General features: G+C 40.0%; 1 protein-coding gene across 1 annotated transcript in view; it reads left to right on the top strand.

Annotated features, from left to right (window-relative positions):
* TCERG1L (transcription elongation regulator 1 like) overlaps positions 1-14241 on the top strand; it is a 99681-nt gene that overhangs the window by 76583 nt on the left and 8857 nt on the right. Inside the window, exons 9-10 of the mRNA XM_076339247.1 lie at positions 4918-4987; positions 11215-11350. Of these exons, the coding sequence (XP_076195362.1) occupies positions 4918-4987; positions 11215-11350 (206 nt within the window). The remainder of the gene's footprint in view (positions 1-4917; positions 4988-11214; positions 11351-14241) is intronic.

The following is a 14241-nucleotide window of genomic DNA, read 5'->3' as shown; positions in this document are numbered from 1 at the left end:
TGTGTCAATAAGACCTGCCATTACCGGGAGGACATCTAGATGCACGGCAGTCATTTGAAATACTGCTTGTCTTGATTAGCTGCTTGTTATTCTTGAATATTCTGCTTTACAGCAGTTTCACTGGAGAGCCTCCTTCAGCTGATGCCTGTTCTTTAGTGGTGAGGTCTAGAAAAATGGAGGGAGAAAAAAGAGACTTTTATCATTCTTTAAAAGTGTAGTATTGTATAACTGAAAATAAGGTAGCACTGCCAGTCTCGTGAAGTGACCTGCCTTTTACACTCAGGCCATCGGGGGCTGTAATGTACGCTTTGATCCACAGGTAGAACTCCCAATTAACTACCGCAAAACAGGGGCTGTGAGCGTGCATTTCTGGACTTGAAACACTATGTCTGCAGGTAGATAAAAATGAGTGGTAAATCAGGATTTATGTCATCAGTATTAGCAGCAGGTTACTGAAGAAAAGCTACAGAGAGTGGTCTTCTATTAGTGTATTCCTTATCAACTTATAATGTCATTACATTTTCAATATAAATTTCAATCGTCAGATGCTTGTATATATATCATTTTTGTATATGGCTTGAATAACTTTAGCTGTATATCTAATAATTCCAAAGTGTATCTGCATATGTTTTTTATTACAGGATATATTGAAAGATCAATTAATTATTGACAAGGGGGAATGATGGCCAAAGACAAAACTGAGGGTCATTGTTCATGGTCTATAATTAATTAATGAGAAGAGCCTAAAGTCACTGATGATACGTGCCACTTCAAAAATCTGTGTTTTGCTATGTGTTCCATCCTTTTTATTTATTATCTATAAGTAGCACCAAGATTTGATTCATGCACCAGTTTCTTTATGACCATGGTTTTCATTGTTGCTAATAGTCTTCATCTTCCTTGATATAATTGGGACTTGTGGTTGCTCAGTATTTGAGACAGTCAGGTTATAATTAGTATATATTAGCTGCTGAGGTGAAAGGAATTATTTGTTACCATTTCTCTTAGCTTGTAATCTTGAGTAAATAAATAACACAAATGAGCTGTGTGTTTGCAACAATGGTTGCCACATTTATTTAGCTTAGTTGCTGCCACTGAGTTTTAATTAGAATTTTTAAATCAAAGGCACAAAAAAAGTTGGCAAGCATAGTTATTCATGGGGTGCTATAGGTTATCTGCGCATCACTCCGCTGAAAGATCAAGTGCATTTATAATTTAGGCATAAATGAAAAATTACTCATTTATCAATTACTCCGCCTCCACAAAGTATTAGTTCTTAAGGAGATTTATGAAGGTGTCATGGCTCTTTACTAATGGGTTCCCATCAGGACATCCTGTGGAATTGGGGAGGAGGAGCAGCTCCTCCCGTGCCTCCGGAGCAGCTGCACGGGCATCTCTGCTGTGGTAGAGCAGCTCTCGGCCAGCACCACCCCAGCCCCTCCAATGGGGACGTCACCTGGGTGAAGGGACCCACCGCTGACCAGACACAGGGCCAGGACAGAGACGGCGTTTCCAGGACTTTCATACCTTGATCTTCTATGTTCCCAAGTCAGAGCTGTCTGACAGCAGAGTGCAACATCTTCTGGTGACAGCTCTCTCTTCTTGTCCCTGACTGTCATTACTCCTCTGTCTTAGTACGGTCACAGACTGACCATAATATCCCTATTTTCCCTCAAAGATTCCTTAAAATGTTTCTGTCTTACTGCAATGGAGAAAAACATTTTTATCTATTCCTGTTCCTCCACCTGCTAAATGGTTGGTCTAGATGTTTAGGCTGAGGAAGCTATTTTCTCAGATAATTAAAAGAAAACTGACGTTCTGAGTACAGAAAACAGCATGTTGATTCATACTTGGTATGATCCCTGTTCAAAACCAGTTATGATTTAGTTTACTCTGTCCCACAAATATTTTGGACCCTTTAGCATTCAGACAAAAATATGAAGCACGGTTCCTAGAAACAGCATAGGTAAGCTCCTAGGCTTATGTGTAATACACGGGTGCCAGGTCTCTCTACAAAATTGCAAATCAGATTTTTGCATGTGGCCAATGGATTGACAACACTTTAACTCACCTGGTAAATGCTGGTGTTTCCTCTTTGTTCTGGAAAATGAACCAGAATTCGTGACATGGCTGGGGTTAGCTGAATGGTTTAATTAATCAGCACTAAGCTTGGTAGACCATCAGATGGGGGCAGTGCTCCGCTTCATGATTTCATGGAAAGATTACTGTCAAGTAATATTCTTCCTCAAAGCTTTAAATCAATTATTAGATTTTGTGCTCGGCTGCCTCTCTTTCCTTTCAAAGTCAGTTTATAATCTTACCAGAGGTCCAGTGATGTGATTCAGTAGGTTCCTGAGTGAGAGTATAGATACCATTTGTCATGTTTTACTGAGTTTTCCGTTGCACTGAAATTTTAAGTGATGATGCTGACTCTAATCTTGTCCCATTTGTCCAAGACAGTATACCCGTAGCAGTCACTCATGCAGGCAAAGCGAGAAGGAATTGGTGTCCCTCCCTCAGGGAGGCTGTCATTGCTCTCTGGGAGAACCTGAGGTGTGTCAGGAACCAGCAGATGGAAGTAAACACTGAAATCAGGGTGTACTGTATCACATTTCTTTTATCTGAAGGCTATATGGTAGCTAAGATTTGGTTTTATAAATGCCCAGTTCACGTATTTTTCACAACAAAATTTAAAAATTATATATGCTTTTCAGAAATCTGTGAAAGATCTTATCGTAAGATGGCTTCAAATTTGAGTTCACTTTCAAGTAGCTGGAGAACTTCACATAATCGTTTGTCATCACCAGTGAGTTTTCTCTTGTCCTGTGGAAATGTCGAACAGGAAAGGCTCACTGCGTGGGCCAGGCTTCTCACCGCTTGCTTGCTTTACTAAAAGAACAGCCCATCAGGATTCATAATGTCTGAGCGTACCACAATGTATGTCCTTTAGCCGGCTCTGGAAAGGCTGTCTATGGCGTGTGACAAATGCAGGAGGTGCCCCGCGGACATGGCTTTTTCTTTTATTTTCTTTAATAGTGGTGAAATTTGGTAGGAATAGGACGGTGCTTGCCCAGTCAGCACTGAACCTAGAGACATCTTTAACTTCATTTCTCTCTGAAAACACCATCAAGTACTCTGTCATTTCATATTATTACCTTCAGAATTCATTAAACTTAAGACCACCGCTGCCTCCGCAGGTTGTTCAACTCCTGATTAATAGCTTTATAATATCTCTGTTGAATTACATTCCACCTTCTGAGTTTACAGGTTGTTTTTCCTATTACTTTGTATTTTTAATTTAGTAACCCAAAGAAGAATTTAGCAAGAAGACATAGTAGTTCCAGTGAATTTATGTATATTTAAAGCATTATTAAATTCATTTATGTATTCATAATGCTCGTATATTGTCAGGAATGTTGAGTTCAAACTATCCTTATTTTGGAATGCCATTCATTTCTCCTTATTATCATTTTAAGTTGTAGTTAGTAAGGTGTCCATTTGCACCTGCTGTGTATTTCCTCCTTATGCGGTCTCTGTTCCTGGTCTTCCCACGCCGCAATGTTACAGCTGCTATTTTTTTTTTATCATTCCTTTTGCAGTGATTTAGTGTATGCTGTGTTCATGCACTTAAGATAAATAAAAGGTAACATTTACTGAAAGCATACTAATAAACATGTTTTTTTTAAGGAAATTTCCTTAAAATAGGGAAACAAAATGAGCTAAAAACAACATTCTTAAATTGAAACTTGAAATAAATAGCCAAATTTCTGTTAGCTTCAATGATATGAAGATTGGACCTGGACAAGTAACAGGCACTTGAAATAAGTTTATAATAAATTTCCAGATACCCACTGTTGTCTATTTGTGTTCAGTCATTTTCTAGCATATCTCTTGGGAGTTTCATCTGATTTCAGGAAGATCAGACCTCACCATATCAAGTTATTCAAACCTTTTATCTCCATAACCTAAGTTCAATTTTATATTTATTTTTAATTTATTTTTTCATAGTTTCCTAAATAGCAAGACATGTCTTCATTACCAGTCTAATACAAAAAGGATGAGGTTCGGTGTTTCTGATATTCCCAAGCTAATCACATACAGTTCGATTTTTATATTTCTCAACTAATTCATGGTGAACTACTGAAGAGTCCCCGACACAAACCAAGCACTGGGTGGACATGACTTCTGGTGGTCTGTCCATTTGAATGTTGATGAAAACTGCAGTTTGTATACATGAAAAAAAATTTCAGATCCCAGAACTAAACATCTGTTCCATATGCTTCACGTTTGTTACGACTGACAATGCAACCTCAGAGTCCTTCAAGGGCGAGTGTCCAGGCCAAACCAGGAATGTAACGTTGCTTTGGAGTTACCGTTTGCAACACCGTGAATGTGGAGGTTGTTGGTATCTCCATAGCCTTGCTATACTGGTGGTTGACTTTCTGGAAAAGCAGCATTATATTTGCTTATAAAAGAAAGAGAAATGGGCTAAGGAGGGAAGTTCTGCTGTGAATTAACACTATTGAATCCTTCAGGCTGCCAGGGCTGAAATAATTTTGCAGAAGTGTCTTTGTAGTTGTATTTTTAAGGGAAGGGAGGAGGGAGTATCAGGTGCAACAATAACAAGATTTAAATAAAATCGTGTCACAAATGGACAATGAACAATTTTGTTCACAACATGAACAGTGAGCGATTTTTCAGAATGAAAATGGTTGGTTTTATTGCTAACTCTTTCATTTGGATGAAGGTGTTTCTGAGGATCTGATGAAATATGTGTTATTTTTAAAACACTCTGTGGAGAGTGAAAAATAGTGAATACCTGAGCAGTGGCCAAAGACAAAAAATGAAAGGTTAATCTGAGGAATTTGTATTCCCATTTATCTAGTTCAAATCTAATAACTATTTATTTCTTTTTAGCAGATAAATGTGTTAGTTCTTGTCCAGGGGATGAAAATGATGATCTTAGCATCAAAACTAAGAGAAATAAGTAAGTTCTAAAGTTTACTTATCTATATGTAATGTTTGGAAGCTAACGTCTGGTACAAATAAGTGCAAAGAGAAATACAATTCTTTTCTTCTGTATGGATAACTTCAGCAATAAATTATGAGAGTCATTCCTAAGGTATCCAACTATTTTGTCTGAGTAACTCTTACATACTTTGAAATGGTTAAAAAAAGACTGTATGGATAAGTAGTTATTTCAAAGTTATTGGATAAAAGCTTTATCTTCATTGATGTGAAGCAGATTTTTTTTCACTGGTGTCAGGGTTTCCAGGCTACTGGCTCAGAAATATCCGGAGGTATTTCTGTTACTGTGCTTTTATTTGACCTTTATTACCATGTGTGTTTCAAATTTTCATGAAGTAACAGGCAAAAAACCCGTGCCAAATAAGCAACTCCCTCACCCTTTGCCAAAACAGCAAGAAAATGAAGTAAACACTTCTGTTTTAAGTACCTTAAAGACATTTCATTCTATTTAACCTTTGGCCGGTAACTGCATATAGCATTAGCTGTTGATGCGGGCTGGCTATGATTAAGATACTGGTTTGGACCATTAAAAAAATAAGTCTGTAAAATAAATCTGCATAGAGAGTGTGTTATATTTTTGAGGGCATTGTGCCGAGTAAGCACAACAAATTTCTGTATTTTCCAAGTGAATATATTGAAGATAATTCTATTCTCTCTTATATTGTCATTCTTATCCTCCTACATTGGATGGTTCTTTTGACCTTGTTAAGACTTTCTGTGGATTTGTATTATTATGAAGGGAAGAATAAGATACTCTGAGTTCAATACTCAGACTATTTAAGTGTTTAATGCTTGGTATAAAAGAGTATACTTTATATATGCTAAATATGTACTTTCACTCTTTATGTAGTATTTAGTTTTTATAAACAGTATAAAAGTTTATATTTAGTGTAAAAGTATTTAAGAATAGTTCTATTGATATCAGTGGGTCTGACAATAATAGGCCAGTATTGTGACCTGTGCTATTAAGATGATTCCTTTCAGTGATTGGTTGAGAAAATGTGAAAACGTCTTTCCATTAATGTACGTAAATAAAATTCTAAAACTCCAGAATCTTGTTCATAGAATTCCAGAAAAATGCACTTATTCAGAGAGTACTGTATCACAGTAGTCTTGGGCTTACTGTGCCATGTGTCGGAAGGTCAGGCAGTGCCTCTTTCACTGTCTACTTGTGAATAAGGAATATTGTCTCATTTTCACTGGGTTTACATGACTTATTCACTTGAAAGACTAACTTTGGGTTTTGTAGTCTCTTATTTTCTTTACACTGAAAAGGACGTTGTCAAAATTATGAGACCCAAATATGGACCATCTTTTTATATATTTGCAGAATTTATATTTTATTATTAACTTGCAGAAATCCATTTTCATATACATATTTTTTCCCCGAAGCAAGTAGGTAAATACAGTTCAAGCTGGGCAATCTCAGCCCATCGCAGAGTTGCTGCATGATTCTCCTGCCTTAATGCATTGTAGCATCTTTCTTGTGGTATATATTTATAGATAGGTATATATACATATATAAGCATAAATCGTGCAGCCATCTAGCTAAAAGTTCAATCATGTCAGAAATCCCGCAGCATGGTGGCAAGCACCTCCGATTGCCAGCAATGCCTGCTGCGGTATGGGCAGCAAAACGGCGCTGTGGTGTCTGCCAGTGCTGCGAAGGCATCTCGCATGGAGAAGAGCATTCACGGGACGGGAAGGCATCCTTTGGGTCTTGAAAAGGTCATTTGAGTCATGGGCAATACAAACTACTCTCAGCTGTGACTTTATGCCACCAAAGTTAAATAGCGCATGATAATGAATGTATATCACCTGCTGTTTATGTCATCATTTGTCTTTATATTATGCTATATTTATGTATGGTATAACAAATAATACAACTTTTATCATACTTGAGATTTGTGGCAAGATATGTATTGAGAGGATATTTAAAGCTCTGAGAACCCTATCGTAAGTTCTATCTTTAAAAATAAATCTTTAGATTAGTAGCAACCGATTCTTATTTGCTGTATTTGGGCAGTTAGTCCTATGAAAGTCAAGGGCAGCATTCACATAATAAACAAGTAAGATTTGGCTTGACAACACAGCATTTTCTCAGACTTCATTGTGATGATCCCAATTCCCCAGAAGTTTGACCTGTCACCAAAAAGCCGTAAAGTGTTTATTTTTCTGTCAGCGCAACATACATCCCCAAACTACTACAGGATTTCTACAGCCATTTTGAATTTTAAATTCTCTTTTATAACATGTGAAGATCTGGCATTTTGCTTTGTACCCTGAAACAATGGCAGAATATAGAGGTTCATGGATGGACCTTTAAAATACTGACCTTTTACTAAAGAAATGCAGTCTAAGTGCTTGTTTAAATGTATTAATATTAGACTATAGATAACAGTTCATGACATAAAAAAGTAAAATATTGTAGGATTTGCATTTCAAACTAGAATTTAGTTATCCTCAGGATGAAAGTCATGTATAAACTCTTTTGCTATTCTAAGATTGTTTTCGTTAATGTGATTGAGATATCCCACTGGAGATTGTGTGGTACCATCTCAGCTGGGTATCCACTGCAGCGGGCAACCTCCCATCTCTGCAGCTGAGACCTAGTAATGGCTGTTTGCACAGCAGTTAGAATTGCTGCTGCCATCAGTGTTTGGAACTGATATTATTGTTTCTAAGTGCTGTGGGTCTCAGTTGCCTACATCTGTGTGTGTCTGAATTAGTCAGCCAAAAGCAGAACTGATTTAAAAACTGTGGCCCGTAATTCCTTGTAAGAAAAGCAGCTGAGTTGCTCTGTGCCATAAACAGCAAAAGGGGAATTCTCAAGATGTAGAGTCTACTAAAGTGCTGGTTAAGCTCTGAGTTTTGGATAAGAGAATACACATCATCAGCTTTTCATCTTCCAAGCTGCATGTACAAGGTCCAAATCTGACTTTCTGTTTCCTCTGCTTTGTTTTACTTGGGAATGGACACTCCAGACTGAATCCAGAGGTGAAAAAAGATTTGTCTTTACAGAAAACTAAACAAATTTTCATTTTGGTGCTGGACAGACAGAAAAACTATTTATATTGTTGTCATATACACATTAATAATTGCATATGAAGACAGCGAATGTTTTCCTACATTTAACAGAGAATGCTGTTGGGAGGTAGGGAGCACTATCATCCCGCCGTACCATGATGCTCTGAGCTTCTGTCCCCTGCAGGTGCCCGGGCAGCTGGGCTGGATGGTCACACCGGGGCCAGGAGTCCCCTGGAGCCCAGCCCCGCACTGCGCAGGCAGGCAACATTGGCTCAGCACGCTGCGTTCCCGCACCGGGCAGGGCTCGGCATGCACAGAGATCCACTGCAAGTGGAAGGCAGGTTGCAGCTGGACATTCACAGCCCTGCACCTGACATCTGCAGCAGAACGGGGAATTGAACCCCATTTTTACCCCTGCACAGCCATTACCCACTTATGTTTGCAATATCAACATTTTTTCTTGGTTAAGTATAACTAAAAAAGGAGGTGTTACATGCTTTCAGGGTTTGTTTTTAAATATGCTGTATATCCTATTCTATTTTATTTAAGTAAAGTTACTTAGTAAATCATATTGTTCCTTTGACATACAGTAAATCATCCGCTATACAGAAAGTGCTGTGCTAATGATAAGATCTAATTGCATCAAAGATGCAGCACAACTCTTTCTAATGCAACTAGAGGGTCATCACACAAAGGTTCACATTGGATCACCAATTCACATTGGTAAGAACAGACCTGCTATTTCGCTTCTCCTACTGTTCGCTTTGGTGACAGAGCTAGCAGAGGACCTGACCCAAAGCTGGCTGCAGAAGATAGCAGGACTCCTTTCTCTTGTGGACATTTGCACAACCTCTGTCCAGTGCTTCCAGCCAGAATCTGCCTCTGCAGGTTTAGGAGCTCTGGGCTCCACAAGCTGCTGTTGCACTTTTATTTACATTTTGTTGGGGTATAATGAAACTGCTTAAAAATTCTGAAGTCAAATCTTTCTTGGGCAATGTTCTGTTTGTACTCTCTACAAGAGAAAAAACAATCTTCAGAGAAACTTAGGTTTTCTGGGTTTTCTTCACAGAATGACAGAAGGGCTCGGGGGTCTCTGTCCCACCGCGCTCCCAGCAGGTCGCACAGGGATGTGTCCAGGCGGGTTTGAGCATCTCCAAGGATGGAGCCCCACAACCTCCCTGGGCAGCCTGCCCCAGTGTCTGACCATCCTCACAGTAAAAAAGCTTTTTCTTACTCTTAGATGGATTTCCCTGTATTTCAGTTTGTGCCCATTGTCTCTTCTTTCAGTGGGTACCACAGTTATATACAAACGTCTCACTGCCCTATCCATTTTGAGATTTGCAGGCTTCCAAGATTGTGCTGGTAGGCTGCACATATGTGTCCAAGTAGGAAGTCACATAGTTTGTTGTGCAGGTTATTGTAGTATTTCCTAAAGAAAATTGTATTCTTCATTGTCATTTTTGGCACGAGAAAGAAGTCTGTGATGTGCAGCATCATTTTCAATTGCGTAAGGACGACTGAAGGAAAGAGTGGCTCTTCTGGTGCTTGGTGGGTGGAGTAGTGTACTGTATTTCTCTCAGTTTTGGCTTGAAAAAGCTCTTTGTGTGTACTAGAAATGGGATTGGGCCGTTCATGGATCATGTCACAGAATAAAATTTGCTATTACGATATAAAAGTCACTGTCATTCTGTGAAGAACACCAATTTGATATCTCTCAAATCACTAGTAATACAGCATCATTTTAGGATAAATGTAAGTGTAATGCAATTATTTGTATAAGGAAAATAATATGCTAGAGCTCACGTTACATACTGATCTAATTCATTTACTTAGAAATAAAAAAGTGTTTTCCTGTTGAAATTTCAAACTAAGTATTATTCTGTAGTGGTGAAAATTGCATCAGTAGAAAATGCAGTCATGCCTCGTAGGAGGCTAAAAATCGAATCGTCTTACTGTCATTACCCTTACTTGAACCTTGCGATCATGTTAAGACTCCTGATCTTTCCAGAAGGAGCCTTAATTTGTACTGAACTCATTCATTGCTCAGAGCATTAAGAAACAGCAGGATGGACCCAGAGCAGAAGTCTGATTTCGAGGTCTGAGTTGGCCAACTTCTCTGAAGTCAGGAGTTTCATATCCCCATCTCAAATCCCATCACCCTCCTGGAGCAGACTCCTTCCTACCTTTGAGGTTCCCATCTAATTAACCTCTCCCTGCAGATGCTGAGGGCCCACGGGGCACATCTTCAGCCCTCCGAACAGTGGGGAAATAGGTGTTTGCTTCCAGCGCTGTGAGAGTACAGTGTTAATGGTCTCTAATTCTGATAAAATTATGTAGATATTTATCTGGTGTGAAACAGTTCAGCTCCAGTGATGACACCAATTATGTAGGATATGAGGAGAGCGTCACTCTTACACTGCTGCCACTTTATGGTTGCAACTTGCAGTAAACTGTCCTTTCCTGAAATGAGCACAGCGATGCTACGTACGTGCCTTTATCCAGGGGGTCTTGTAGGCGAAGGGACTCAGGCAATACGTAGTAAGTATTTTCTCAGAAACACCTATTTATTCTAATCAGATGCGATCTTGGAAAAAGGCTGTCGGGATAAATACAGACCTTCTGGCACTGGCAAAGGGCAGGTTCTTCACTGATGCTTTATTACAGGTTTGTGCAAGCGACACATTGCCAGATTACTTCCCTTAGGAGTGAGCTCGTGGGGTGCATGGGAACATAAAATAAAGATTAGTGTTGACTTTCAAGTCTGAGGGCACAAAAACAGGAAAGAAAAATAAAACAAGATGAGTCTCTTCAGTCACTCCTTTAAAGTCTCCACTCCTTGACAAATTTTATATAAAGCTGTCACTTTTCTGTAGCTTGAAATATAGCATAGTATTTCGCTGCTGAGTTCCTCTTTGATCACACCAATAGACCATCCTTCCACATAACGAGCTGTTGGAGGTCCCTTGGCAGGGCCCTCAAGCCCCGCGGTTTAATAATGAACTGCAGGTTTGGGTCACTTCTCAGCTGTCAGCGTCTGCTCCCTGGCTGCTCTGTGCACACGAAGAAGTCCTGCCGTCCTGGAGGATTTTCTAGAGAGGGTTAAAATTCCCCTCCCGAGTTGACAATTGCTGAACTATTTTCTCTCTTACCTTGTTAAAGAACAGAAGATTCCCAAGCTGCTGACCAGGAGAATGCTGAAACGGAGGAGAAAAATGAGGAAACATCAGCACCTCAGATCACGCCTCCCCTAGAAGAACGCATCAGTCATTTCCGAGACATGCTTCTGGAGAGAGGGGTAAGAAATGCGCTTGCTTTCTCTGACATATCTCATTTATGAAAATAGGGCATCATCTGGGACCACTACAGGAATCATTTCATAACTATGACTTAGCAGTCAAAGGAAGAATTATTGAGAGGGGGTTTTCTGTCTATTAGCCATGTAGGCTTTGTGGTACTTTACTGTGACTTTTCTTCTGGCTGTGCAGAACTGACAGCACTTTACAGGTGCAGTTCCAAATAAATTCCTATAGACAGACCCAAAGATAACCAGAGGCGGTAGCTCCTCCAGCGCAGACCAGTGGCTCAGCAGGGCATGGGGACCATAGCCACACGCCATCCTGGGCGTCCCGCACGGACCCCAGAAGCGTTTGTTACGTGATGAGCAGAGGGTGAAAGATGTGTCGTGTGTATCACCTGAAAGACAACACCAGGCTCAGAAACATTCCTGGCAAGCTCTTTGCTTTTTTTTGGCATGGGAGAGGTTTCATCACCGCAAACGCCAATGATCCCAGCAGTGGGAAGCCAAATTCACTTACTGGCCATCCGAAATCTGCCCAGTCTGTTACAAAAGGACATACTGGAGTCTCAGGAGGGTTAAGAAAACCTGCCCTTTTCACTGGACCTCCCCGACTGTCCTTGGACTTCCTTGAGAAGAGCTGGTAGTTCCAGCTGAGGCTGAGGTGCAGGAGCGTGGGATGCTCGGGGCTTTGGGCTGAACAGGGACAAGAAGAGGTGGCCCCTCTGCAGCCAGCCAGGCGAGAGCACCTGGAGCATGGTTCCCTCCCGCATCCAGGCCAGCGCAGACCTGGCAGCTGCGGAGCTGGTACAGGTTACGGGAGGGCTCAGAGTTATTGCAGCCATTTTACCATGACCTAATCAAGATTATGAGTCAATAGATGAAGCATAAATTCAATTTGCAGATAGAGCCCATCAGCGCTATGAGCCTCATGACCAATGGTGAAATATGAATTACAGATCGCGTAATAGCATCCGGTGACTAATTTTGTAAAGAGCATCAGCCTGATTTTTGTTTTCTGTGGTAACACTTACAAACCTGTGTTGAACTGGCTGCATAAAGATTACCGTTGATACAAGCAATTTTGGATACCGTTATTTATAAACATAAAATCACCTCCACAAAAGATCATCTCACAGTGTTCCTTCTTCCAGAGAACTGATGATTTTGAGCATGAGTGGAATTAATAAGCATACCAGGTTTAGGTCCTAATCCTGCGAATGTAAATGAGTGCATAATGGAGCAGTGTATGCAGATTTTATACCTCCTTCCAACACTCTGCAAATAGGTATTCTGTAGAAGTTCATGTAATTTCTGTAAAGAAAAAAAATCCAAGGTGTCTGTTGTTAGGCAGTAAAGCCTATAAAATTTATCACTAGTAATCAGCAGACTTTAAAGGTAGATAATTAGAGCTTCAGAAGCTCAACAGTAAATTACCTCCACGCCAGACCCGCTTTATTAATATATTTTGTTATTTATGCTTAAAGAATGCAGAAGTGCCATAAATGAATACTGGTTGAAGGCTTCTGCTGACATGTTTTAAGTCGGGGCAATAAGTCAAAATTTGAAAGTATTAGGGATGTTTTATAATAGGATTCCTCAAGTGTTTCCAGTGTAAGAGTCAGACTTGCTCATAAAAATAAGAAAATCAGGAAATGTACTGTTTGGTTTTGCTATTATTTAAAAATGTATAGATAATAAGTTACTTTGCTGTCACCCTGAGCATTTTTTAAATGTCCAGACAAGCCGCTGGTTAGCACCAGCTGGTTGGCATTGCTTGAAATGCAGTAAGGCCTTTAGTGTTATTTTAAACTGATTATTTAATGAACGCCTCCTGCCCTTTTCTCGTAATGTTGTTATTTCTCGAGAAGTTGCTTGATGACATTACAAAGAGCTTGAACTAGATGGAATTCTTCAGAGTAGTTCTGAATCTTCCTACATAAATTATATCAACGGAAGAATATTTATTGTAACATTTTAAAAATATATGTGATTTTTGGTGTAGCTCCAGAACAATGGCACTATTCTTAAGTCTGTGGCAAGTTTTCCTATGTAAAAATGTAACCTCTGATATCCTCCTGGAAGTTTAAAAGTTTCCACAAAGTCCTGAGGGGAAGGGGAAAATTCAAGCCTCTTCCTGGCTCCCTCACAGCCATGGCATCAAAATATCCACGTTCTACAGTCTGCATTTCTAGGAAAGTCTTGTCTTTGCTGGGATGCTGTCAGTGAAACAAGACTTTTTTAAAGGATTCCAAATGGTATTTTTTCTCAAGATTTTACCTTCTTAATATTGGGGGTAAAAAAGGGGGGTTGAGGGGTCCTAACCCCCACCTTCCTGTCTCGAAACAATTCTTGCAGCGTCCGTGTTATCCTAAAGAATAAATTAAAAAAACGCAAATAAACAGGGTTTTTTTGGGTTTATTTCCCCCAGCCTGTTTTTCAGACAGACCCAAAGAGCCCCCTTCTAGAAGGACAAGCCACTGAATCCCACTTTCTAATATCTTTTAATGAGGGTCATCGGTCGGTTTGGGATGCTGGGAGCGTGTCGGAGCCAGCAGCAGGTGATGACGCGGGGAGGGGCTCCCAGCTCAGGCACAGGGTGGTCCTTGCTTCTGCCGACCCGGGTGCCTCCTCTTAGCCCTTTGCCACTCCATCCTTCTTGCTGGGTTTTGTGTGTTTCGGTAGCTTGTGTCCGGGGTGGACATCATTCTCTACCAGAACAACGTCTCCTGAAAGTTGGGAATCCTTTGCTGATGAAGATAAATGCATCCGCTGAAAATATCAGGCACTTTACCTTTCTTTCTTATAAATCTTTTAGTCAAAGCCAAAATCTCAACATACTATCATTGCTGGGCTTCCAGAGTGAATTAAAAATAAAATCAGCTATTCAG

The sequence above is a fragment of the Aptenodytes patagonicus genome, chromosome 5 (genome assembly GCF_965638725.1).
Source record: "Aptenodytes patagonicus chromosome 5, bAptPat1.pri.cur, whole genome shotgun sequence".
Lineage (NCBI taxonomy): Eukaryota > Metazoa > Chordata > Aves > Sphenisciformes > Spheniscidae > Aptenodytes > Aptenodytes patagonicus.
The sequence above is the reverse complement of the archived record's forward strand: the minus strand, read 5'-3'. Positions and strand labels throughout refer to the sequence as shown.